This window comes from Pteropus vampyrus, unplaced genomic scaffold (genome assembly GCF_000151845.1).
Source record: "Pteropus vampyrus isolate Shadow unplaced genomic scaffold, Pvam_2.0 Scaffold353, whole genome shotgun sequence".
NCBI classification, from domain to species: Eukaryota; Metazoa; Chordata; class Mammalia; order Chiroptera; family Pteropodidae; genus Pteropus; species Pteropus vampyrus.
The window spans coordinates 405,062-428,706 of record NW_011889134.1 but is presented as its reverse complement, the minus strand read 5'-3'; the positions used below and the strand labels follow the sequence as shown (position 1 = coordinate 428,706).

The 23,645-nt window shown below is 39.5% G+C and overlaps 2 protein-coding genes across 7 annotated transcripts in view; both read right to left on the bottom strand.

Moving 5' to 3' along the window:
- The window catches only part of EFHC1 (EF-hand domain containing 1), a 57,261-nt gene extending 51,654 nt beyond the window's left edge, over window positions 1-5,607 (bottom strand). For 2 of the 5 annotated variants that reach the window (XM_023522654.1, XM_023522652.1), the window contains exon 1: window positions 4,871-5,348. Coding sequence is in view for 2 of the 5 variants with exons in the window: in XM_011379072.2 (XP_011377374.1) it covers window positions 5,423-5,482 (60 nt within the window). In the remaining 3 variants the exon portion in view is untranslated. Of the gene's footprint in view, window positions 1-4,394; window positions 4,464-4,870; window positions 5,349-5,422 lie in introns of those variants that run through there. The other 3 variants (XM_011379072.2, XM_023522653.1, XM_023522651.1) reach the window with 3 other exon arrangements.
- A 9,385-nt stretch (window positions 5,608-14,992) lies between these two features.
- The window catches only part of PAQR8 (progestin and adipoQ receptor family member 8), a 38,973-nt gene continuing 30,320 nt past the window's right edge, over window positions 14,993-23,645 (bottom strand). For both annotated transcript variants that reach the window (XM_011379071.2, XM_023522655.1), the window contains exon 2: window positions 14,993-19,308. In XM_011379071.2, coding sequence (XP_011377373.1) covers window positions 18,211-19,275 — 1,065 coding nt within the window. In that variant the 5' untranslated portion in view covers window positions 19,276-19,308 and the 3' untranslated portion in view covers window positions 14,993-18,210. The remainder of the gene's footprint in view (window positions 19,309-23,645) is intronic.

Sequence of the window (23,645 nt, the reverse complement as noted above, 5' to 3'; positions counted from 1 at the left end):
AACAAACGGGACTATATCAAACTAAAAAGTTTTTGCACAGCAAAGGAAACCATCAACAAAATTAAAAGACAATCTACTGAATGGGAAAAGATATTTGCCAATGATACATCTGATAAGGGGTGAATATCCAAAATTTATAGAGAACTCATACAACTCAAAATCAAAAAAACAAACAATCCAACTAAAAAATGGGCAAAGGACCTAGAATAAGCATTTTTCCAAAGAGGACATTCAGATGGCCAACAGACATACAAAAAGACTCTCAACATCACTATGCTCAGAGAAATGCAAATAAAAACCACAATGAGATATCACTTCACACCCATCAGCATGGAAATCATCAATAAATCAAAAATCAACAGCATTGCCAAGGATGTGGAGAACAGGGAACCCTCGTGCTCTGTTGGTGGGATGGCAAACTGGTACAGCCACTGTAGAAAAGAGTTTGGAGGTTCCTCAAAAAAATTAAAAATAGAACTACCTTATGACTCAGCAGTTCCACTTCTGAGTATTTACCTGAAGAAAACCAATACACAAATTTGAAAAGGTACATGAACTCCTATGTTCAATGCAGTGCTATTTACACTAGCCAAGATATGGAAGCAACCTAAGTGCCCATCAATAGATGATTGGATAAAGGAGAGATGGTACATATATATAATGAAATATTACTCGGCTATAAAAAAGTGAAATCTTACCAATTGCCAACATCATGGATGGACCTAGAGGGTATCATGCTAAGTGAATTAAGTCAGACGGAGAAAGACAAAGACCGCATAATTTCACTTATATGTGGAATAAGGAACACATGAACAAAGTGAAAACAGACTCACAGATACAGAGAACAAACTGGTGATTGCCAGATGGGAGCGGGGTAGGAAGGCTGGGTTTAAAAGGTGAAAGCGTTAAGAAGTACAAATTGGTAGTTACCAAATAGTCATAGGGATGTGAAGTACAGCATAGGGAATATAGTCAATAATATTATAATAACTATGTATAGTGCAAGGTGGGTACCAGACAAATTTGGGGGAATCATTTCATAAATTATATAAATATCTAATCACCATGAGGTAATGTCTACTCTAATTGAAAAATAAAAATAAAAAAAAGAAAAGTTGTGCTTCAGAAATGAAGGTGAGATAAGACTTGCCCTAATAAGCAAAAGATGAGGGAATTCATCACCACTAAACCTGCCTTATGAGAAATGCTGAAACAAAAAGGTGTTATTAGTAACATGAAAATATACAACACACAAGTAAAGGTAAGCATAGTCAGATTTAGAATACCCTAATATTGTAATATGGTGATGTGTTAACTACTTAACTCTAGTATAAAGGTTAAAGGACAAAAGTACTAAAAACTGCTATAGCTTCAACAATTTGTTAATGGATACACAAAATAAAAAGATGTAAATGGTGACAACAGAAACATAAAAGAAGGGGACTAAAAGGGTAAAGTTTTTGTATGTGATTAAAGTTTGTTATCAGTATAAAATAGACTGTTATATGTTTTATGTAAGCCTCATAGTAACCACAAAGCGAAAGCCTACAATAGAGTCACAAAAGATAAAGAGAAGCATATCACCGTGGAAAATCATCAATTCACAAAGGAAGGCAGCAACGGAGGAAGAAATGAACAAAGAAACTACAAAACCACAAGAAAACAATAAGATGGCCTCAGTAAGTCCTTATCTATCAATAATTACTCTAAATGTAAATGATTAATATTTCCAATCAAAAGGCAAACTGGAATTTTAAAAAATCCACAAGACCCAACTATATGCTACCTGCAAGAGACTCACTTCAGAGATTTAAGGACACACATAGGCTAAAAGTGAAGGGATGGAAAAAGATATTCCCCGTAAGTGGAAACCAAAAGAGAGCAGGGGTAGCTGTACTTACATTGGACAAAATAGACTTTAAGCTAAAAAACAGTAACAAGAGACAAAGATAGTCATCATACAATGATGAGGTCAATTCATCAAGAAGATATAACAATAGTAAATATGTATGTACCTAACCTCAGAGCACCTAAATATATTAAGGAAATACTAACAGATCTGAAGAGAGAAATATAATAAGAGAGAAATATAATAATAATAGCAGGGGACTTCAATACTCTACTTTCAACAATGGATAGATGAGTCAGATAGGAAATCAACAAGGAAACCTTAAACTTGTACTATACTTTAGGTCAAATAAAACTAACATACATATACACATACATTTACATATACATATACAGAATAATTCATCCAACCGCAACAGAATACATGTTCTTCTAAAGAACACTGAGAATGTTCTGCAGAATAGATCATAAAATAGGTCACAAATCAAGTCTCAGCAGGTTCAAATCATACCAAGTATCTTTTCTGACCACAATGATATAAAATAACAGGAAGAAAGCTGGAAAATTCACAAATATGTGGAAATTAAACAAAATACCCTCTGAATAACCAATGGGTCAAAGAAAAATCAAAAGAAATCAAAAAATACCTTGAAACAAACAAAAATGTAAGTACAACATATGAAAATCTATGGGATGCTGCAAAAGTACTTTTGAGGGAATTTTTTTAGTGGTAAATGCGTGCTTTAAGAAACAAGAAAGATCTATATGTATGGTGTCAGATGGGTATTAGACTTACCAGGGTGATTACTTTGTTAGATACAAAAATGTCTAATCCTTATGTCGTACACCTGAAACTAATAAAATATTGTATGCCAACTGTAACTAAAAAATACATTTTTAAAAAATTTTAAAAGAAACAAGATGTCAAATAAACGAACTCACTTTACACCTCCAGAAACTAAAAAAAGAAGAGCTCTAAGCACAAAATTGGCAGAATGAAGGAAATAAAGATCAGAGCAGAAAGAAATGAAATCAAGACTAGAAAAATGAAAGAAAATATCAACAAAAATAAGAGCTGTTTTTTTGAAATGAAAAACAAAATTGACAAATCTTTAATTAAACTAAGAAAAAAGAAAGGACTCAAACAAAACAGAAATGAAAGGAGACATTACAACTGATACCGCAAAAATTCACAGGATCATGAGACTACTACTAACAGGTATATTCCAACAAACAGGACAACTGAGAAGAAATGGATAAATTCCCAGAAATATACAACCTACCAAGACTGATTCATGAAAAAATAGAAAATCTGAACAGACCAATAATGAGAAGATTGAATCAGCAGTCAAAAATCAAACAACAAGAAAAGTCCGGGACCTGATGTTTTTCGCTGGTGAATTCTACCAAACATTTAAAGAATTAATGCAAATCTTTCTCTAACTCTTCCAATAAACTGAAGAGGAGGGAACTCTCCCAAACTTATTTCACAAGGCCAGCATTACCTGATAACAAAACCAGATAGAGACACTATAAGTAAAGCAAATTACAGACCAACATCCCTGATGCAAAAGATGCAAAAGTTATCAACAAAATATTAGCAAACCAAATCCAATAGCTTATTAAAAGGATCACACACCATAATCAGGGATTTATCCCTGTGATGCAAGGATAGTTCAACTTAAACAAATCAATAAATGTAATACACTACATTAATAGAATGAAAGATAAATCATATGATCATCTCAATAGATGGAGAAAAAGCAACACAACATGCATTCACGATAAAAAAAAAAAAAAAAAACCTCAACAAACTGGGTACAGAAGGAACATAACCCAACTTAGCAAAGGTCATAGACGACAAGTACTTAGAGAACATCATACTCAATGGTGAAAGGTTGTAAGCTTTTCCTCTAAGATCAGGAACAAGACAAGGATGTCCTCTCACACCATTCTTATTCAACAGAGTACTGGAAGTCCTAGCCTGAGCAATCAGACTAGAAAAAGAAATAAAAGGGCATCCAAGCAGTAAAGAAAGAAGTAAAACTCTCTTTGTTTGCAGATGATATGATCTTATATTTGGAAAACTCTAAAAGCTCCACCCTAAAAACTATTAGAACTAATCAACAAATTCAGTAAAGTTGGAAGATAGAAAATCAAGACACAGAAATCAGTTGTTTCTATACATTAACAATGAAATATCTGAAAAAGATTTTAAGAAAACAATCTCATTCACAACAACATCAAAAATAAAATATTTAGGAATAAATTTAACCGCAGAGGCAAAAGATCTGTACACTGAAATCAACAAGACTGATGAAATTAAAGAATACACAAATAAATGGAAAGATACTCTGTGTTCATGGCTGGAAATTTTAATATGATTAAAATGTTCATAAAACCCAAAGCAACCCATAGATTCAATGCAATCTCTACCAAAATTCCAGTGGCATTTTTTCACAGAAATAGAGCCTGCCACCTCCAGTCCACACTCCTGTAATTCCCCAAGTCAACTCAACCCTGCATTGTGGGTAACCCACACTTACCAACACCAAATGCTTAGGCTGCTCCGGCACGGAGCAAGAATGTACCCACAACATTTTCCAAATTACATAAAACTGAAAAGTCCACTGAAGTGAAACATCTATAATGCTGTGTCTTAATACAGGAATAATTCTGAAGAAGAGACTCAGAATCCAAAGTCCCTCCCCAAACATTCAATATTTATTAATTCTTCTAAAGAAAATAAATCGACTACATATTTTATCTTAACTTTATGACCATGGAGAGGGACCTACATCTTAAATTATTAAACTATATAAATATAAATTATTATTGTCTCATCTATGATAATCAGTCTACTGAATCTCAATATTGATCTTCCAACATATATTTCAGTAACCCTGTTAGAATTAAAACAAATACTAAATAATTTTGTCAAAGGCTAAACTATGTTAGGAGAAAAAAAGCTTTTTCCCCCTCTCTTCAGTTTTGTCTAGAGAATGCACCTAAATATACTTACGGTAGGGAAGGAGCAAAACAAAATCTAAACAGGAATCTCTAAAAAAATTGTTAGAGTGTAAAGTATAGGGCTGAAGGAAGAAAAAATTACCAACTAATCAACTGTGATCGAAGGAACTGTAATGGCATTATCTCCTAAGAAGCAGAGAAGGATAGTTTGAGAGGAAGATGGGCCTAACTTTGGAGAAACAATTGAGAAAGAAGATAAAAAATAAAATAGGAATGGAGAGAAGGTGGGACCAAATTGTAGAAAAAACAAAAGTGCTAGAAGGACCTTGCAGAAAGAAAAGGAGTGAAGGTGTCCAATATACGGCCAGGATGGAGTGGAAAAACTAGAGAGAGATGGAGCGAAGTACAACATACAGAAGACAGAGGATGAGGCTGAGTGGGGGAGGACGAGAGAACTGCATTGCGGCAGGGAAGAGAGAATAGGGTCCTGACAGAGGAGAGAGGACAATCTTGGGTGAAGGAAAACGGAAGTGCACTAAGGGGCGAGCCCTCCGAGGGCACCCGGGGACTGGGACAGGTGGAGGAGGAGCGGATAAGTCCTCACCGTGGAGTTTGTAAAAGACGTGCCCGGAAGAAAGGGCAGACCGTGCAAGGGGTTGGACATCGTCGCAGCCACCTGCTATAGCGGCGTCTACCCGGGACCGGTTTTGTCCTACCCGGTTGCCTGGGCGACGAGCCGCGTTCGCGTGCCACCTGAAGCTCCATGGCAACGCCAAACTTCCCAAGCACCCCCGAGCGGTGGGCGGGGCCTGAGGAGCCAGTGTGACAGGTCTGCGCGTGCGCCGCCCACGGGACTCAGCATTCTCGCGGTAAGGCGGGCTCTACGAAAGGGGCGTGGGTTAGTGGGCGTTGCGGAGGTGGCTCCGCCCCTCCTCTCTCCAGACTTTGGGACGTGGGAGCTGGTGGGTGGGGTGGGAGGCGGGTTATTGAAAGGAGACAGTTGTCTCAGTGAGATTCAGGGATCAGAACGGACACGTGGATGAATGAAAGGGAAGTTCCTTTTTTCCCATCACTTCAGCGCTAACCGCGCCCCGCCGACGTCGTGAGCTCAAGCACTCTTTTCTCCCACTTCTGGGAAAAGGGCTTTCGTTCCCGTTCACACTGAAGTGTAAATGGTTGGTTCCATTGAAAGTGTTACCTACCCTGGTGGTGCTTCCTGCGGGCAGGGACTGCGGATCATTCATAGTTGCATCTGCGTTGCTTAAGGATGTTCAATGAACTAATACAACCTTCTTGGCCTTAATCCTCCCACTGCTGCGATATCTTTTTTTCCACCCTTACCTTTCTTTATTCTACTGTCATCCCCTGCAGTTCTTCATCCTCAGAGTTTTTACAGGCCAGGACTTGCATATTTGTCTCTGGACACTCAATACTTGTTGAGTGCAGAGTTACTGGGTGCTCATCTCAATTCTCCTGATCTCTATACCTGCGAGCATTTGCAATGATCAGAACCCAAGGGAAAATACTCTTTCAAAGAGAAAACTAAGAAGATTCACAAATGAGGTGAAATACTGTCAGGATCATAGGTTTCTCACTTTTGTTGCTGTCTAAAAGAAAACAATCCCGTTTCTGAAACATTTTCAGGAAAAAAAAAAAAAAACCTATTCATAGCACTAAGAAGTTTAAAAATAAAAATAAAAAGCAAACAAAACCTTAGTGCCCAGACACTGGATCCATTAGGTCTGAAATGGAGCCCAGGAATCTGATTTTTGTAACGGCTATTTCTGATAATGTAAACAATAATATAAACAAAGCCACTTTGAAATGGAGCTGGAGATGCCATGCCAGAGGAAATGCCTTGCACGTCTTATGGTCTTAAGTCTCAAATTTTTGGAATGTTAAAACAGGGCAGAATAACCTTTGGATAAGGCCTAAGTAACCTTGTGCCTTGCCAAAGAACTTTGCAAAGATAACAGAAGTAGTTATGATTACTGCACAGATGTCTACTGGACTGAAAATTAAAAATATTGTTTAGGATTAACATCACTATGTCATGTTATCTGTACCAATAGAAATGCCTTCCTTTTATTGGTGTAATTGTTCCCCTTTCCTTTCTCATAAATATCTATTGCTTTTGTCTCCCAATCAGAACATTATTTGGTCTTCTGCTTGAATTAATGATGAATTAATAGCTATTAATTGAATTAATAGCTATTGTTATTGATTAATAGCTATTGTTATTCATCTCAATGAATTAATAGCTATTGTTATTCATCTCAATAAATCTTGTTGCCTCTCACTTTGAAAAGCCTTTTTATTTTTAGGTTAACAGTATTGAGCCAGTTTAGGAATATGATAGAGTAGCAAACCTGATACAGAAAGCGTATCTCTGTGTCATGAGTAGTTTACTGCCAATACAGACAGCAGCTTTTGTTTTATTACTGCTTGTCAGAGCAAATCCCCATCTTGGGTTTCACTAATGCGCATAAAGCTCAGGGGGCCTAAGACATGAATCCACTAGTGGCACCTAAAACAGTTATTGGTGGCTGTCTCCTACACCATGCCTGAAGAGTTTCTTTTCTACTAACTGTTCCTCTCCCCTTACTACATTTGTGTCTCATTCTTGTCCCATCCCTTATTTTTTATCTTTTTAAATTTTAATGTCTATTGTTAACATTACCTTAATATAGGCATTTAATACATTTTAAAAATATTAATGAATTAATTTGCATTGTCAAAGTTACTGAAAACTTTTAAGTGTCTATCTATTGCATTATATCTTAGCGACTGACCTGGGAAGGAAGCCAGCCATCAGGAGAATATTTCAAGTTGGAAAGTTCAAACTTCAAAAAGAAAATACCCTTCCCACTTCTCCCCACTTCCCCTACTGATGCTGAGTACCCAGAATCCCTGGTAACTATAATCCTTGCTTACTCTTCATTTAACCTTAAACTCTTATGATCTCTCCCTCTATTCTCTTAATAAAAGTAAATCCATAGCATTGGGATACACTTTGAAGAGCTCTTCTGGACTAAATGCATGGGTTGCACTGTGGTTTGTATTCCCTGGATTGGGCAGGGAAGGAACCCATGGGGGCTGGAAAGGGTGAGTCATGCCTAAGCCTATTGTCCATTGTGTCATCTGTTTCTATTTGAGGAGTGCCCTCTACTCAAAAGGCTTTCTTTCCCAGAAGAGCACACTAGTTAAATGGTTAAGAGAGTATGTTTAACTACTTTCGGACCCTAGAAAAGCATAGCGAAGAAAAGTTCTCGGTGTATTGTATCATAAAAATGCCACCACCTCTGATGAGAAGAAGCCAGGCAGTGTTGCATCAGTGTTAAAAAGCACAGGGACAGGTCTGTGGAGAAGGAAGAAAAACAAAACAAAACAAAAAAACAGGCAGGGCTTCAGAAAACTGGTAGACTCCTGATATGTTTTAGTATCATTAAGGGTTTACATCCCATTTCTCCCCAACATGACTACTCAAGATGCATTGCACTTCAATCTGAAGTCACTATTTTTCACTTTGTGGACCATATAGAAGGCAGGAAGCTTACCATCCCTGGCAGCGAAAATAGAAAGTGCCACGATTTAAAGACTATGCATAAAGCCTGGACTCAGAAGACCACAGAGACATTGCATGACCTTAGCAGGTTGTTTCAAAGCTTGGGGAATGGAAAATATGGAAACTTCAGACTGTCAGAAAGCCAAGCCTAAAAGAGGACAACATGCTGCTGGATGATGTCTCCCAGGGACTCTGAGGAGTGGCAGAAGCTGAAAGCACTTACCTAAAATAAACATTTTCTTTTACAGCGTTTTGCCCAGAGCTGACTTTATCCAGAATTTGTTTTCAATCCTGTGACATTATTCTTTGGTACCTAAAATCACAGGACAAATATCAAGCAGACTAGTGTGTGCATGCGTGTGCTCACATGCGCATCCTGGATATTTCTGCAGTGATTCTGGTGCTCTTACTTCCCTCTGCTGGATAAAAATAGTACAGCATAATTTCTGAAAAATAAACCTAATTACACACCTGTAGATTTGAAAGGGTTGGTGGTGTGACTAGTATTTTAATAGGGAGATAAGTCTTGCCAGGGAGAGTCTTTCAGCAAGTGTACTACCATTCCCACCACTCCCTCATCTCTAGAATCTCTTATGTAAAAAGAGTGGCTGGTCAGCCACTTTGATCGTTCCAAAGTATATTAAAAAAATAAAAAAAAAGAAAAAGGAGAGAGAGAGAGAGAGGGAGCAAGAACAAGAGAGAGAGGCATCCATAGTGATTTCCAAGCAGATTCAGGAGCAGATTCAGGACCCACAGGAAATCTTCATTTGACACAAAATCACACGATTTAGGTTTAGACTATTTTAGTTTTACAGTGGGCTCCCGCCAAGGGTTTGAAAAAACTTGTTTCTGCTGCGTTTTCCTTCCTTTAGCCACCCCAATCTATGACTCTAGTTGATTCATTTGGAATTTTCTTCCCTCTGAAAAAGCCTATCAAACATTACCCAAGTCAGTTGTGAGAGTTGAGGAGTAGAGACAAGGACCCAGGTGGGCAGTTGCCAAGGTGGGGCCCAGGAGCACTTGCTTCAACAGAGTGGAGTGGGATGGGAAACACATTTAACCACGCTGAAACTGACTGTTCAGACTTTTTTTCTCTGTATTTAACATCCTACCACAGAGGTTCTACTGCATTCACACTTGCGATAAGCTACACATTAATATTTCCCCTGAATTTATGCTTGAGAGCAGCAAATCTCATTTCTCCCTTTAATGGAATGTAGGTGGGGGGAGAATGGGATCTTTGTGTTCCATTCTCTACCTGTGTTTGCTGTGCGGAGAGACAAAGAGCCACTGGTTAGGGAAAATTGTGTTAATTGCATAGAGAGGTAAACACTGAGCTTGGCCTAGGATGGGGTATTAATTTCCTAGGGCTGCCACAACAAAATAACACAACTGGATGGCTTAAAACAGAAATTTATGTTCTCACAGTTCTGGAGGCTACATGTCAGAAATCAAGGTATCAATAAGGCCACACTTTGTCTCCTAGCTTCAGTCCTTGGCATTCCTAGGCTTGCAGCTGCATAACTTCAGTCTTGACCTCTATCATCACATGGTTTTCTCTAGTATCTCTTTGCCTTCACAAGGCCATGTGCCTTCACATTCCTTCTGTGTCTCTCTATTCTTATGGACACTAGTCACATTGGATTAAGTTTCCACCCTACTCCAGTATGACCTCCTAACTGCTTACATCTGCAACTACCATTTCCAAATAAGGCCACTTGTTGAGGTACTGGGGGTTAGGATGCCAACATATCTTTTGGGGGGACGTAATTCAAGCCATAACGGATGGGAATCAAGAAGTAAAAAAATTAGTGAGTGGAGCAGAGAGATTTCTTCCATAGGCTGAGAACACGTGGGAACCACAGTGAAAAAGTAAGGCACTGCCAGACTGTGTGGGTCTGTATACCATGGGAAGTGAGTGGTATCTTTGACGCCAGTGATAGTCAGTGACATGCATACAGAGTGTCAAAGATGGAATGTGGAGGAAAGCAATACATTACCCCACCAAATCATATGCTGAACTCTGGGAACATAAAATCCATCTTAATCTGTTATGAATGGAGAGAAATCCCTGCCAAGGACAGAGAATCCCCATTCTGATGAGAGACTTCTGGGAGTCCACAGAGAGGGTGGACACGTTTGTATAGAACCTATAGCACCCTACTCCATGTGAAGTTATAGAAATATTAATGACAACGATTGCCACTAACACTTATTGAACACAAACTTTGTACTGAGCTATATTCCTACAGTAAAATTAGACAGATTCTGAAAAAAACCAAAACAAAATGCTGAGTTGAGATGTTTTGCATGTTGCCATAGCTGTCTTTAAGAAAAAGACAGTCCAGAATAGTCCAGAATAGTATTCAAATACATTTTAATATGGAATAGGCTATATTTAATAGATCCTGAAGAAGAAGAAGAAGGATGTACTCGAAAAATGTAGAGAAATAATTTTAGGATAGTTGGTGGTTCTTAAAACAGGTTTAAGTCCTTGAAGATCTTTCAGGTGGTTACAGATGGCCTCTGAGACTAACATTTGTAACATGACTAGGTCCACATTGGATTGTAGCACAAAATACATTTTGGACTCTCACCATTGGTACTGCTTCAACGGTAATAGCCTAAGGACTTTTGCTTGGCCAAAATGTCTAGAAATAAAACAAGAACTGTATCTTTAGGTTTATTTCCTTTACCTGGATAAAAAAAAAATTCACATTCCATTTCTATACTACATTGATTCTACACTTCTAGTTCACACAATTAGCAATTGAGAAGTCAAACCAAAAGAACTTCTATATCCACTTAATTTTAGTGCTTCAGAATATGGACTATGGATTAAAAGGCCCGAGTTTCTGTGAGATCCCATGACTTACTGGCCAGGCAGTCTTAGGAAATTTTACTTACTCTATTAGTTTCCTCATTGATAAAACTGGAGCAATAAAAGTACGAGCCTCATAGGGTTCTATGAGGGTTAAATTAAAGAATCTAAGAAAACAACTCAGCTAAGGACTTGGCAAGGAGTGAGCACCAGATAATATAAACTGTTAATATTATCTGTATTCTTAGTTTACAGACTCTGCCCTGGATGTTTCATTGCCTTTTCGCCCATAAGATTACCCAGAGTACAAACGAGTGTCAGTAGAACAAGGAAACATTACCGCCTGTCTGGGAAGTGGTTAGTGTTCCAGGCACTTAGAAAATGCTCTCTGGGATTAATCTAAGAAGAATCCCCTGAGCATGAGTGTGTGTCCACAGGAACACAGAGCCCAAGGCCAGGCCCACAGATAGAATAACTTAATGATAACCCAGTTTTGTATAGATTGCAGGGAGCATAATTTGCTCTATTTTCCAAAGCAAAAGTAATCTGCAGTTAATAATTAGTTGATATAGATAAACATCTATCCTGAATTTCCTTGGGCAGAATTCTTTCCCAGGATACTTTGTCCTAAAGTCACAGTAAAACTCAAAGTCCTTACAAGGCTCTCACAAGGCTGTCCTCACCTCCTCTTTTGCTCCTTCTCTGTTCTTGCTGGCCTCCTGCTCTTCCTACTATGCTGGCCTCAGGGCCTTTGCGCCTTTTCCCTCTGCATGGGAGAGAAACGGAGCTGGCACTTTTTTCTGTAGTCTTTCCTGATTCTATTAAAAATACGCACCCCCACCCCACCCCAGCCTATCCTTTTTTGCTCTGTTCTTCTTGGCACTATCACCTCTGACGTACTATATTATTTGTTTCATTGTTTGCTTCAGCAGCCTCCCCCCCTCCCCGCCCCCAACACACACATACCACATCCCCAGTATAAGCTTCCTAAGGGCAAGGATTTGTGTGTTTTGTCCATTGTTTTATCCCTGGTGCCTAGAACAGGAACTGGCACCTAGTTGTGTTCTGTGTTTGTGGCGTGACTGTCAATGAATTCACATACCAGTTCAACAGGCTGGGACTTGCCTTCAGTGAAGGTCTTTCTAGTAGAATACTCTCAGAAGGCATAATTCTGGAGAGATATTTCAAATAATTCTTTCAACACGAGATAATGTATCATTGGCTTTGTTTCATGAGTCAGTATCTCAGCCACAGCATCATCAAATTGCCTACATAATGTAATATAAGAAAGGAGTGTAATGTAACCACTTTGGTATTCCTGTAAACCGAGCCAAAGATTGTCGATTTTGTATTGTATAGAATAAAAGCATGAGGTTGCTTAAATTTCTAGTAACCAATTTCTGGTTTTTCAGGAAGCTTTATATAACACTGCTAATTTACCTATCATTGACAATATTTTGAGATAGCCTTATTTTTCCCCTGAAGGAATTTATTTTTGTGGTGTGTCCATGGATTATCTTTTTATTCTCTATTTTCTCTGCATTTTTTTTAGTAAGTATATATTACTTGAAAATGAGAAATAACCAATGACTTTTGGGGGACTTTCTACTAAGTCGGCGTAACTCCTTTATAAAGCAGAGAAACATTTTTTTTTAATCCCATGTTCAAAGTCATATCAGTTATCAAAATTCCTGAGAGAGTCAATTGTTTGATGAACTGACGATCCCAGTGAAAGATGAGAGGGTGGGCTTGTATAATCTTGGCAAGATTTTAAATACTAGATGAGTTTCTCATCCAAGGATTCAAAGGTATTTTCAAGAAGCTCTGGAGAGTGAGATTTGACTTAATAATCTGGGTCACCAAGGGACAATGGAACTTTGGGTCTTCTGAGAAAATTGTGAGGTGCAAATAATACTTTATTTGGCATCTAAGGAGATGGTGTGAAGCTACTTTCACCAGAAAATAAATGATATAACGCTGGCTATTCATGAGGTATTTAGGATCAAAAGTTAAAACGAGATTAGGTTAAAGTATACACAATAAGTAGAAGCACTTTGCACACTGTAAAAAACTCTGTAAATATTTGGTGATGTTTCTGATCAGCTAAGCCTTGACTTTATCTGAAGGAAAAATAAGTTTGAGTTTAAACATTACAACTAGTTGTGTGCCTTCGAACCATCATTCCACTTTTTTAACGTGTTTCCTGGTTTAATGGAGACTATTTTGGCCTTAACTCACTTGGTTATTTAGAAGCTCAAATGGATGTGGAAATGTTTTGGAAAGCATAAGATCTAAGGTGTTATTCTGTAGCATTTCAGTTGGTTAAGGCCTCCTGGAGTCTAGAATACAGCACATACCTCTTCCTATGTGAGTCATGTTGGGTAAGAAAAGCCCTTACCTTATATACATATGCTCCCAAAGTTAATATTTAAATGAATCTATTTTTCATGCAATGATTTTCCTTCTCTATTATTTCCCTGGCCCCAAAAAAATTTCTTAAAGGATAAGGTTGTTTTTGTTTTTGTTTTGTTTTTAAAGGAGGCATCCAGAGTGTAGCATGCTGTTTCCAGTTTACCAAATCAGGAACCTCTACTCATGTTGGAACCCTACGTAGCCTTTCCTGAAAATGGGACCTTATGTACCTGGGAAGTCTATACTGCCTGGGGAAATACAGGGCTTCCCTATATCTGGATGTGTAAAGATATCCAAGACTGAATTAAAACACTAGAGGACAGTGAGAAGGGCTAGAGAAGAAGCAGGAGTAACCAGAAGGGTTGAGATGGCTAGAAGGTGATAGCCTTGCTGGTGGGAGGGCTGTCTTCAGTCTCTACGAGGGAAGAGGGAGAAAGCTCAAGCCCTTTGAAAAGATTCTGGCCCAAAGTCGATCAAAGCCTGTAGATTTGGCAGGCCATCTGGCTCTCAAGCTGTGATTGGAACCAAGACCTTGTGGTTCTAGGTGAGAAGATGCTGGTCCTCATTCAGCAGACTGCAGAATCTCCACTTGCCTGTTTTTTTCTCACTGCAGTATCTCCAGAGCCAATAGGTGCTCACAAATACTTGATAAATCAATAACTTAACAGTGGTTAAATTATTAACAGCGACAACAGAAGCATTTGAAAACTGTCTAGTGCCCTTGCTGGAAATAAAAAGGGTTTGGCCAAGAGGGACATCCATAATTCTACCAGTGAAATCTCGAGCCAGAGAAATGCTGTTTTCTTACTGTTGTTGTGATAGTACTGTAGCTGAAGTTAGACTAGCCTAGAGAATCATCTTTTTCACAGCTATTTAAATCTGTTAGGCTACAAAATCCTTTGGCTGACAGGTGTTACATTTCACAGCACACACATTGTAGTATCTGTGACAGCATAATTATAGTATAATTTGTAATTTTTAGATTTTAAAAAATATAGTCCATCGATTCAAAATCTTTAACACTTGTCCATGAAACTAGGAGTATTTATTCAATTAGTTTGAAGTCTTCAGAGAAATCAACTCCATAGCTTTTTTTGGAGGGGCAATTTAATCTATTTACAAGTGAGGATTTGGGGAGTGTGTGTGTGTGTGTGTGTGTGTGTGTGTGTGTGTGTGTGTGTGTATTTGGGGAGTTTGGGTATAGAGATTTTTTATGCTTTTATATTTTCCTACTTCTAGGTGGATATAAAGTGTATACTGACCTCCTTCTCCACGCAATGATTGTCTAGACAAAACCTTTAAAATGGGCCTTGTCAAAGCAGTCCTTGTCAATGGGCCATGTCAAAGACACAAGGTATTTATCGACAGTAAAACAATCCATATACAAAATCAGTTTAATGGTCATTTGTGTAAGTAGATTTACATAAACAGAAAATCGTTCCATTTTTTCCCCTGCCAAGCAATCAAGCAAAACGGTAGGACCAACACAATTAATAGGCTGAGGCCTTGGTGACAACGGCTGGGCCCTCCCTAAGACACGAGCGCCATCTAGAGGATTCACTTGAAACTACAGTGCAGCAACTGAAAAACCTAATGGTTTTAAGCATAAACGTACAATTTGCCAACAGGTGGGCAATAGAGACAGAAATGAACTACCTTTATCCAGAGGCCTGAGCTCCTGCTATTTCAAGCTTCCAGTAGAGGACTGAGAATATTGTTATTGAATGAGGTACTTTTAGCTGAAGTGGGAAATGAAACCCTAACATCTGAAGAGCATTAACATTACGTCGTTGGCAAATATAGGTCAAGAACTTAGCAAGAGGGAAACAGGTAAATGTGTCTCCAGTATGCTGCATCCTGCTGTCCCCTCTCCTCACCCTGAGTAGGGCCTCATACAAATCCATCAAAAATTTTATTCACAAGATGTAAATGACTGATAGTTTAGTTTTTTTCAGAAGCATTTATATTTTAATAGGTTGAAAGTACTAGTTAAAAAAAGAGAACCAACAGAATTTCCAGTAAATGTCAACTGTTGGAGAGGGTATGGTGGAGAAAGATAATCATCTCCTTTATCAAAAACTTAGTTATTCATTTTAAACAATAGGTCTGTTCCTTATAGGTACATTCATTTTAATGAAAATGTTTTAAAAGAAGTATTTAACCCCTCAAAAGTCTGAGTTGTAAAAACATCCACATTTCCTGTGTTTACATACTAATGAGATACTGATATTTTTTAATGAGATAGTCCCGTACCTCAATGCTTCTCAAATATCTCTGGTGAAACTTTTTTTTATTTTAAATTTCCAATCACTTGAGGGACTAATACTTGCATAAATTAAAAGTTTAGTCTATCTTGTATCTGTCTTGTTAGAGACTGTTTACAGTATGCAGGCTGGCATTGGCCTGTGGACTACATTTGAAGATCACTGCTGTACTTCCTGTTTTCTTTTTAAAAATTACCTGCATTTGGCCTAAAGATCTCCGCCCACCATGACTATCACAGTTATATTCAAGAGCATGACTAACATCTTCCTTCCAACTTTTAAAAAGAATATCTATTGTCTTTGAATCCATAAATCTAATGGACATTTCAAACACTTTCTCTTCCTTGTTTTAAACTGACTCTCTAGTTGGAATGTTTGCAAAACTCCTCTATTCTCTTGTTTAGTTCACTTTTACTAACTTTATTTGCGGTGAATTTGGCCTAGACACCAGAAGTTTGTGTAAGACACTTGGGTAGAACAGACACTCAGGCATTTGAGGATTAATAACTGAGAAGTAACAGAGAGATCCATCTAGGAAAACTATGTAGTTGACAAGACATATACTTTCTTGATACAAATATTATAGGAAAAGCTTCAGTTGAATATTTTTTCCCTTTTTTCTTTTTTCTTTTTTTTTTTTGACAAAATACAGATTCAAAGAGTCTTTTGATAAGCAATTCTTTCATCTACTAGTTGAAAAGCAATGAATTCTTTTTTTCTTATCTCAATAACCCAAAACTGAAAATTCCACATGGTCATACATTAAGTAGTATTCATACATTTTCATTTATAAGGCACAAAAGCCATAAATCTCTCGGAGAAAGAAAGAAAACAAAGATTTGAAGACAACAAAATAATCTAGTAATAGAAGACATTCATTGAACTGGAGTAAAAACAAACCACTTCCCTTTTTAGTAAACAGAGTAGATAGGAAATGTAGCCTTGAGAAGGCTTCTATGGTTCTTCTGTCAATGGAGCCCTTCTCCCTGGATGAATGCAGAAGTCAGTCCTCAGAGAGGCTGCATGGTCAGAACACTTCAATGGCTAGTACCATCTATCCAATAAGAGCTGGTAGGCGGCAATGTCCTGAACAACATTCTAGCTAGGGGGTGGCCAGTTCACCATTATTACCCAAAGGAGGCTTCAGGGACCGACCCACAGTGAGCACACACACTCACCTCTCCTGGGACTGGATTATTGTAAGGGTTCAGCTCTAAGTTAAATCATAACTGCCACCTGGGGACCCTGAACTAGGATGGTTATTAGGTCCTTCTTGGGGCAGTATCCATTTAAAAGGCTTGACCTCGGGTTCCTCTTGAAATAATCAGATCCCTAGAGGGACTCTTAGAACTGATGCACTCTACCAGGGACTTTTTGAAGATGCTGGTCAAAATCTGGAGAGGATTCCCTGGAGCAAGCCCCAGATCTTCTGGCCTATAACACAGCTCTAATAGATCTCGAGTAATCCTGCAGTCCACAGGTATTCACAGAAGAGCCCCATGACACCAAACTGTATCCATGCCTGTTGGCTAGGTCTCCAGGGGCTTTTGGCACTGTACTTTCTAATACTGTTTGCATTAGTATTATATGAGAATAAGTTTCCTGGTTGTCCACATGGATCCAAGCATTTCCTGCAACTATGACTACTTCACAGTCCTAAATATTACCAAGGTATGGATGGAAGCGAATAGCACTCTAGAGAAAACTGCCAGGGAGACATCATCCTGAGAAAAGGATCGGGGTTAGAGTGGGTGAGAGCAGAGGGACCAGAAATCAGATGAATTGAATAATTCATTATGTCTGAGGGTTTCACTGAATCTTAAAGATTCTGAATTCTCCACCCTGGACAATCTGAAATCCAAACGAAAACGAGTCCTTGGGTCAATTCATTCAATTACCGAAGGCCAGCATAGTAGGATGGCCATTCCAATACGGTGTGGACCAGCCATCTCCTTGTTTTCCAGTCCAGTTTAATTCTCCCTTCAGCTCCAGGACTTGCCCCTGGAGGCCACAGTCAGATTCTACTAAATTTTCAGGTATGAGGATGGTCCTTAATTCAGTGTCCCTTGGATCTTAGCCAAGGTCCTCTCCTTTCCTGTGTCTTGAAAGGCTATGACTCAGAGGAAAAACGAATACTCCTTTTATTAACAGCTATAACAACATAACTCTTGAATCTTTTGGCTTCTCAATGCCATAGCCATAGCATATCCTTGGGAAAACGTATTCATTTAAAAGCTGACTCAAAAATGAAAAGTCAACTTCGATTTTTTGTATCGCATTTTTCCCAAATCACAATGGGGTGCCTCTATACTTCGACCTGCCTGCCAGCCTCAGGAATCTTTCTTCATCAGTCTGGCCTTGACTTTGTGCCTCAGGAAGGCTGCAGTGGCAGTGCTGCAGGCAGTCAAGAAGAAGAAAGAAAGACAGGCCATGTAGACGGATATGGGACTGTGGCGCTGCAGGAAGATCTCCTGTCGCCCCTGGTAGTCCAGGAGGATGGCCTCCAGCTGGGAGAGCGTGCAGATAGACAGAAACACGTGGAAGAGCTGGTGCCCATGGCCCACAATGTCACAGGAACCTGGGAAGTACTTCTCAGGAACCGGGCAAGAGAAGAAGTAGGCGCTGACCAGGAAGAAGAGGATCTGGAGGGTGTGGTACCATGCCGCCTGCTCCTGGCAGCCAGCCAGGTGGCACAGGGCCACTCGGTGCGCCACGGGGCTGATGTCTAGAATGAAAGCCAGCCCTGAGGGCACCACTTGACAGATCTTCTTCATGACAGGGTAAGGCCTCTGGTAACGATACTTGGCATAGCAACAGCCGGCGCAAGATAACCAGCCACAGAAGGCAGCGGCTGGCAAAAAGAAAAGCCAGAATTGCTCGTACCAGGCCTGGTCAGAGGTGTAGAAGAAGTGAACCAAGGCACTGCCATACTGGTAAACGCTCACACCAATATAGTCCACAAAGTAGAAAGTATAGTGGGAGAGCTCTGACTTGGACTGGAGCAGGTGAGCCAGAACGCTGAACGTGAGGTACATGATTGAGGACAGGACATAGAGGAGCAGGGGCAGGGTGTTGGCTGAGGTCCATGACAAGGCCTCGGCCTCGGCAAAGGCCCAGAATCGCAAGAGGACAGCCAGAGCTGCCAACAAGTGGGTCCAGACGTTGACCACCTCGTTGTGTTTCTGAAAGAGGCTGAAGAAGTAGTAGCGCCACTGGTGTCCGGTGGGGCGGTAGCCGGTTCGGATGTAAGGCTCTCGGAAGAGCTGGGGAACATCTGTTTCTGGGACGGTGCAAGGCATCTTGGGAAGCCCATTCTCCAGGATCTTGGGCAGGCGGCGCAGCTGCTGCCCACTTACAGACAGGGTGCTCAGGTGCTCCAAGATGGCAGTCGTCATGGTTTCCTAGCACGGCAGGACAGGGAATACGACCTAAAGAAAGTAAAATCAGCAAAATTGCAGTGAGAGAAGGACTGAGCTAAGAGAGCAAGGAACTATAGGTTTTCTTAATGAAAGGTAGCTTTCTAGTGTACTAGGGAAGACAGGGAGCTGCAGATAGCTTTTTTGATCATTTTTTTTAAAAAATCTGTATAATGATAAAGTTGGGTCAAGATCCCTTACTACCCTAATATTCTGATTTTATCTCTACTCTCCACTAGTGTGAGGCAAATTCACATATTATAAAATGGGAATGGTAGCAATCCTGTTTTAATATCTAGAAGGTAAGTAAGGGTACCTTTAAAGGCTTTGGAGTTTTCTAGATGTTATTAAAATGTAATCATCAGACAGACTATCATAGCATAGAATACTATATTGAAGTATAAAAATTATAAATATTGATGTTACTAATAATAGCCTACATTTCTTGAGTAAATAATCTTAAATTTTTCACTGATTTCAATGGTAACTTGAAAATCTGAGATATGCAATAGTAACTTGAACCTCAAAGACAGGCAAATGAGTCATCAATTAGGTTGGTAAAGACCAATGCGTGTTCTGGGAAATATTTTAACAGTTAAACAAAATTAACATTAATTAATATGTTAAATTTAATAGAAAATCTACTTGCAAAGATTATGTTTTTTTGTTTCTTTTTGTTTTTAAATTGTGCTCTGGAAAGTAGGTAGTTTGGATTTGTCTCTCTTGGGTACTTAAGTCCATACTCAATGAATTTCAGGCCTAAAAAATGCTTAACTTACAGTTGGAAATTTTAGATGACAGATGAGCCAGATAAACACAGTGATTATTTCATAAAATATTTCATAAAATAGCTGCAAAGTTACATGTGAAGTTACAGAGTCAAGAAATGGATTTTCAGCATTTCTACAGTTACCTTCTATACTTCATATTTCCCAAACTCTTTTCCTCAGAAAAGTTCAAAACCTGATTTATTTAAATGGCCCCTTTTCTTCAGAGCCTTTCTCCTGGGAAGATACAGCAAATGTTTCTCAGGGCACTACTAATTTTAGTGAAGAAAAATTAATAATCTTTTTACTCACATTTCTTAAGCAACATTAAAAGATAAAGACTATCTATTCAGGTCTAAAATGTAGGGCATGACAGTTAACAAAATGTGAAAAAAGTTCGGGGAGCCCTGGGATCAAGCCCTGGTTTTGGCCACTTACTGGGGAACATTGGGCAAGTTATAGAACTCACTAACCTTCAGTTTCTTTATCTGTAGAATGGGATTAATAATTTTACATATAGTATGGGTAGCTGTGATGCCTAAATGGGAGAATGTAAAATATAGTGTTTTTACATTCTCTCATTTTACATTCTCTGCCTGGCCCAAGATGGGCACTCAGTAAATATTAAGTATTGCTGTTATTTCTATTACTTTGAGCTGGGCTGCACTAGGGATACAAAGACCAATAAGATACACCTACTTTCAAAGTTAGAGTCTGCTAGGAGAGACAAGTAAGGAAGTCATGACCAAAACATTGGATGAGGGCTCCACTGGAGGCGAGCAATGGTTCACTGGGCCTCTGCAAACACAACCAAAATAAAAGGTAGGAGAGGGAGGGGTGTGCATGCTTCACCAAGTGGCCCTTGAACTGAGTCTTGAAGGAAAAGTCAGAATTCCCAAGAGAAGATGAGGAGGAAAGAAATCTCTAGGCAGAGAGCAAGGTCAAAGCACTTATGCCAAAATAAAGGCCTGTAAAGCCTGGAGCACATAAGGAAGTTGTATTTGTGTGGCTTGAAGTAGGATATGGCACCAAAGATCTGAGGTCCAGCCCTGAGCTCCACCACAGACAAGCCATGAACTCCAGCCTGAGCTTTGTCATCTGAGGAGTGGAGTTAATGATAAAGTGAAGCTGCCTCACAAAGCTGATGTAAGGGCTATTAGACCATAATGCCTGTAAAGTATCTAACAAAGGATTTGGTTCCAAGTCCGTAAAAAAACTTGCCATTATTATGATCATCATTGGTGGGAGAGGTGGGAGTGGTTCATGAGTGGAAGATCTAATGCCCTCTCCATACCTCATAGCTACGTCTGCAGCAGCCCCTGTAACCCTGTATTGAGTCATTTGTTTAGCCAGTACTGACCAGTGGTTCCCTACCAGGAACAGGCCATGAACTAGCGCTTAGTATAAAAATGAAAGACACTGAGAGAAACTTATTAAGAATTACAGTGTCAATCAGAAAGAGAAAGAGTGGGAGAAAGAAAATGGTCATCAGAATACCTTAATTCATTTAAAAATAAACAAAAAAAGAAAAAGCTTAGCAGTACTTCTGCTGTCAGCCAGCAGAGGGATCCAAGAGCCTGAGAGTTGAGTTCTAGATGGAGACTCCTCCAACTGACCTTGGTAGCAATTGGTGACAAAGCAGAGCAGGGGTAAGGGAGGAGGACAAGGGAAGGTAGGAAAGGGTTGGTTACACTGGCCTCAGGATCAAGTGGACCCAATCTAGGTCTGGGCCTGGGACATGGGACAACATTTCAAGTTGTCTTGTTGCTGTTGGCTGAGAAGTATATAATCTGGGGGAGTTGGGCTTGTTGGAGCTCTAGAGAATTAAAGGGCTCTATTCTTTAGATACAGGTTTCTACCTTGTGAAGCAGAGAGGAAAATCAGATGAAAATATCGGTCTGATTTTGCGGCTGGAAGAAATAGAGATGAGTCACTGCAGATATGAGCTGCAGAAGAAAGAATCCCTGAAGATGGTCCCTGGCAAGTCCCACCTGCCTTGCTGTCTAAGATCAACAGTGTTTCCATCATCTCTGGGCATCCAAAGCAGTTAGAGACAATTCTGCACCCAGAGTTAAATAACACACGACTGCACAATTTCTATTCATCTTTGCATCCTCGAAAATAGAGTGCCTAGCATGAGTGCAGGTTCTTCTAACTAATGACACAACTCAATTTCTAAAGACTAAAGCCTTGGGTTTTGGTTGTCTAATAGTTAGAACCAAGTCCAGTTCAGACCTGGGAGACAACTGGCATCTCTTTGTTCTAAAGGAAAAAGAACAGATCATGATGCTGCTTTATTGTCACTTTCCAGAAAAATGTGTCTGCAGAGCTCCGACCTCAAGAGTTTCCTTCAGTCCTCATGTCACCAACCTAACCTCATGGCTTTATGTTGACAAGTCCTTTTGAGAAAATTATTTTTACTTCTCCCTTATTTATGAAAACTAAACTAGGAAGAGGTTTATAGAACTAAGAAGCAAAGAGGTACACTACCAAAAGGATGTTAACTATAAATTCAAAGGAAAAGGTCCACAGGAAAAAAAGTTGACAGAATCATTTCCTTTTTTCAAAAATTCCTAAAATGCAGGCACACCAGTCTCAGGGGATCCTAAATAACTCCATCCTCTGGAGAGTATAACCCAACACCCACAGAGTGACCTGGTAGTTCTAGAAACAACCAATATGACCTCCAACTCAGGATATGATCTCTTACGTCCCTCAGCAATGAGGGTGCTACAAAGATCTAGGTCCTCTGTCTGTGGGTGAGAAGGACCTCAATTTCTCTTTGGAAGTCCAGGGTCGTGAAAAATTCTAAACTAATGATCAGAAAGAGACAGGATCATTTCTTTGTCCTTTGTTTAGCAACTACCTCTTCCACTACCATAAAATTCTCCCTTCATCTGAGAGCAGCGACAACAGCCACAGTGATGGCAATAAGTTAGAATTCTTCTATCATCATTAATTTCAGCAGCCACTGTCCTGGGGGTCCAATCACCTCCCTAGGCTTTCACCAAACCAGATTGAGCAGTGCTCCGAGACAGGCTTCAAAAGCCAGCTGTAAAGTTTGAGAGCCTGTTTGGGAGGAAACCCCATATTGGCATCACGATGTTAGTATAGAAACACGTTTCTCAGTCTTACCAGTGCCAGCTCTGAGGAATGGCCCCTTCCGCATTTCTGTCCTCTGTCCCCAAAGCACTCCTCCCCGAGCTGATGTGGCCATCAGCCAACCAAGATGCTACTCTCGAATGATCTCCCTTGCATAGGGTTTATACCAACTCTTCTGCTGAGACAGCTGAAATGTAAATTTTCCTGAAGAATCCTCATGAACTGGATAAGCTTAAATCTTAATAATTTTGATCAACCAGAACGCTTTTTCAGACCAAAGATTATCTGCTCAGCAATATTCCAGGCTGCAAAGGCCACAGAGGAAGAATAAGAGCCCTCACCTCACACAGCTTACAAGAGTCCGACAGACTTCATGAATCCACAGCCAACACCACCAGACTGCATGTAATCAAGTGTTAAGTGGAGTAAAATACAAACAGGTCTCTACAGAGCAGAGCACACTCAGGGCACACTGGGGCA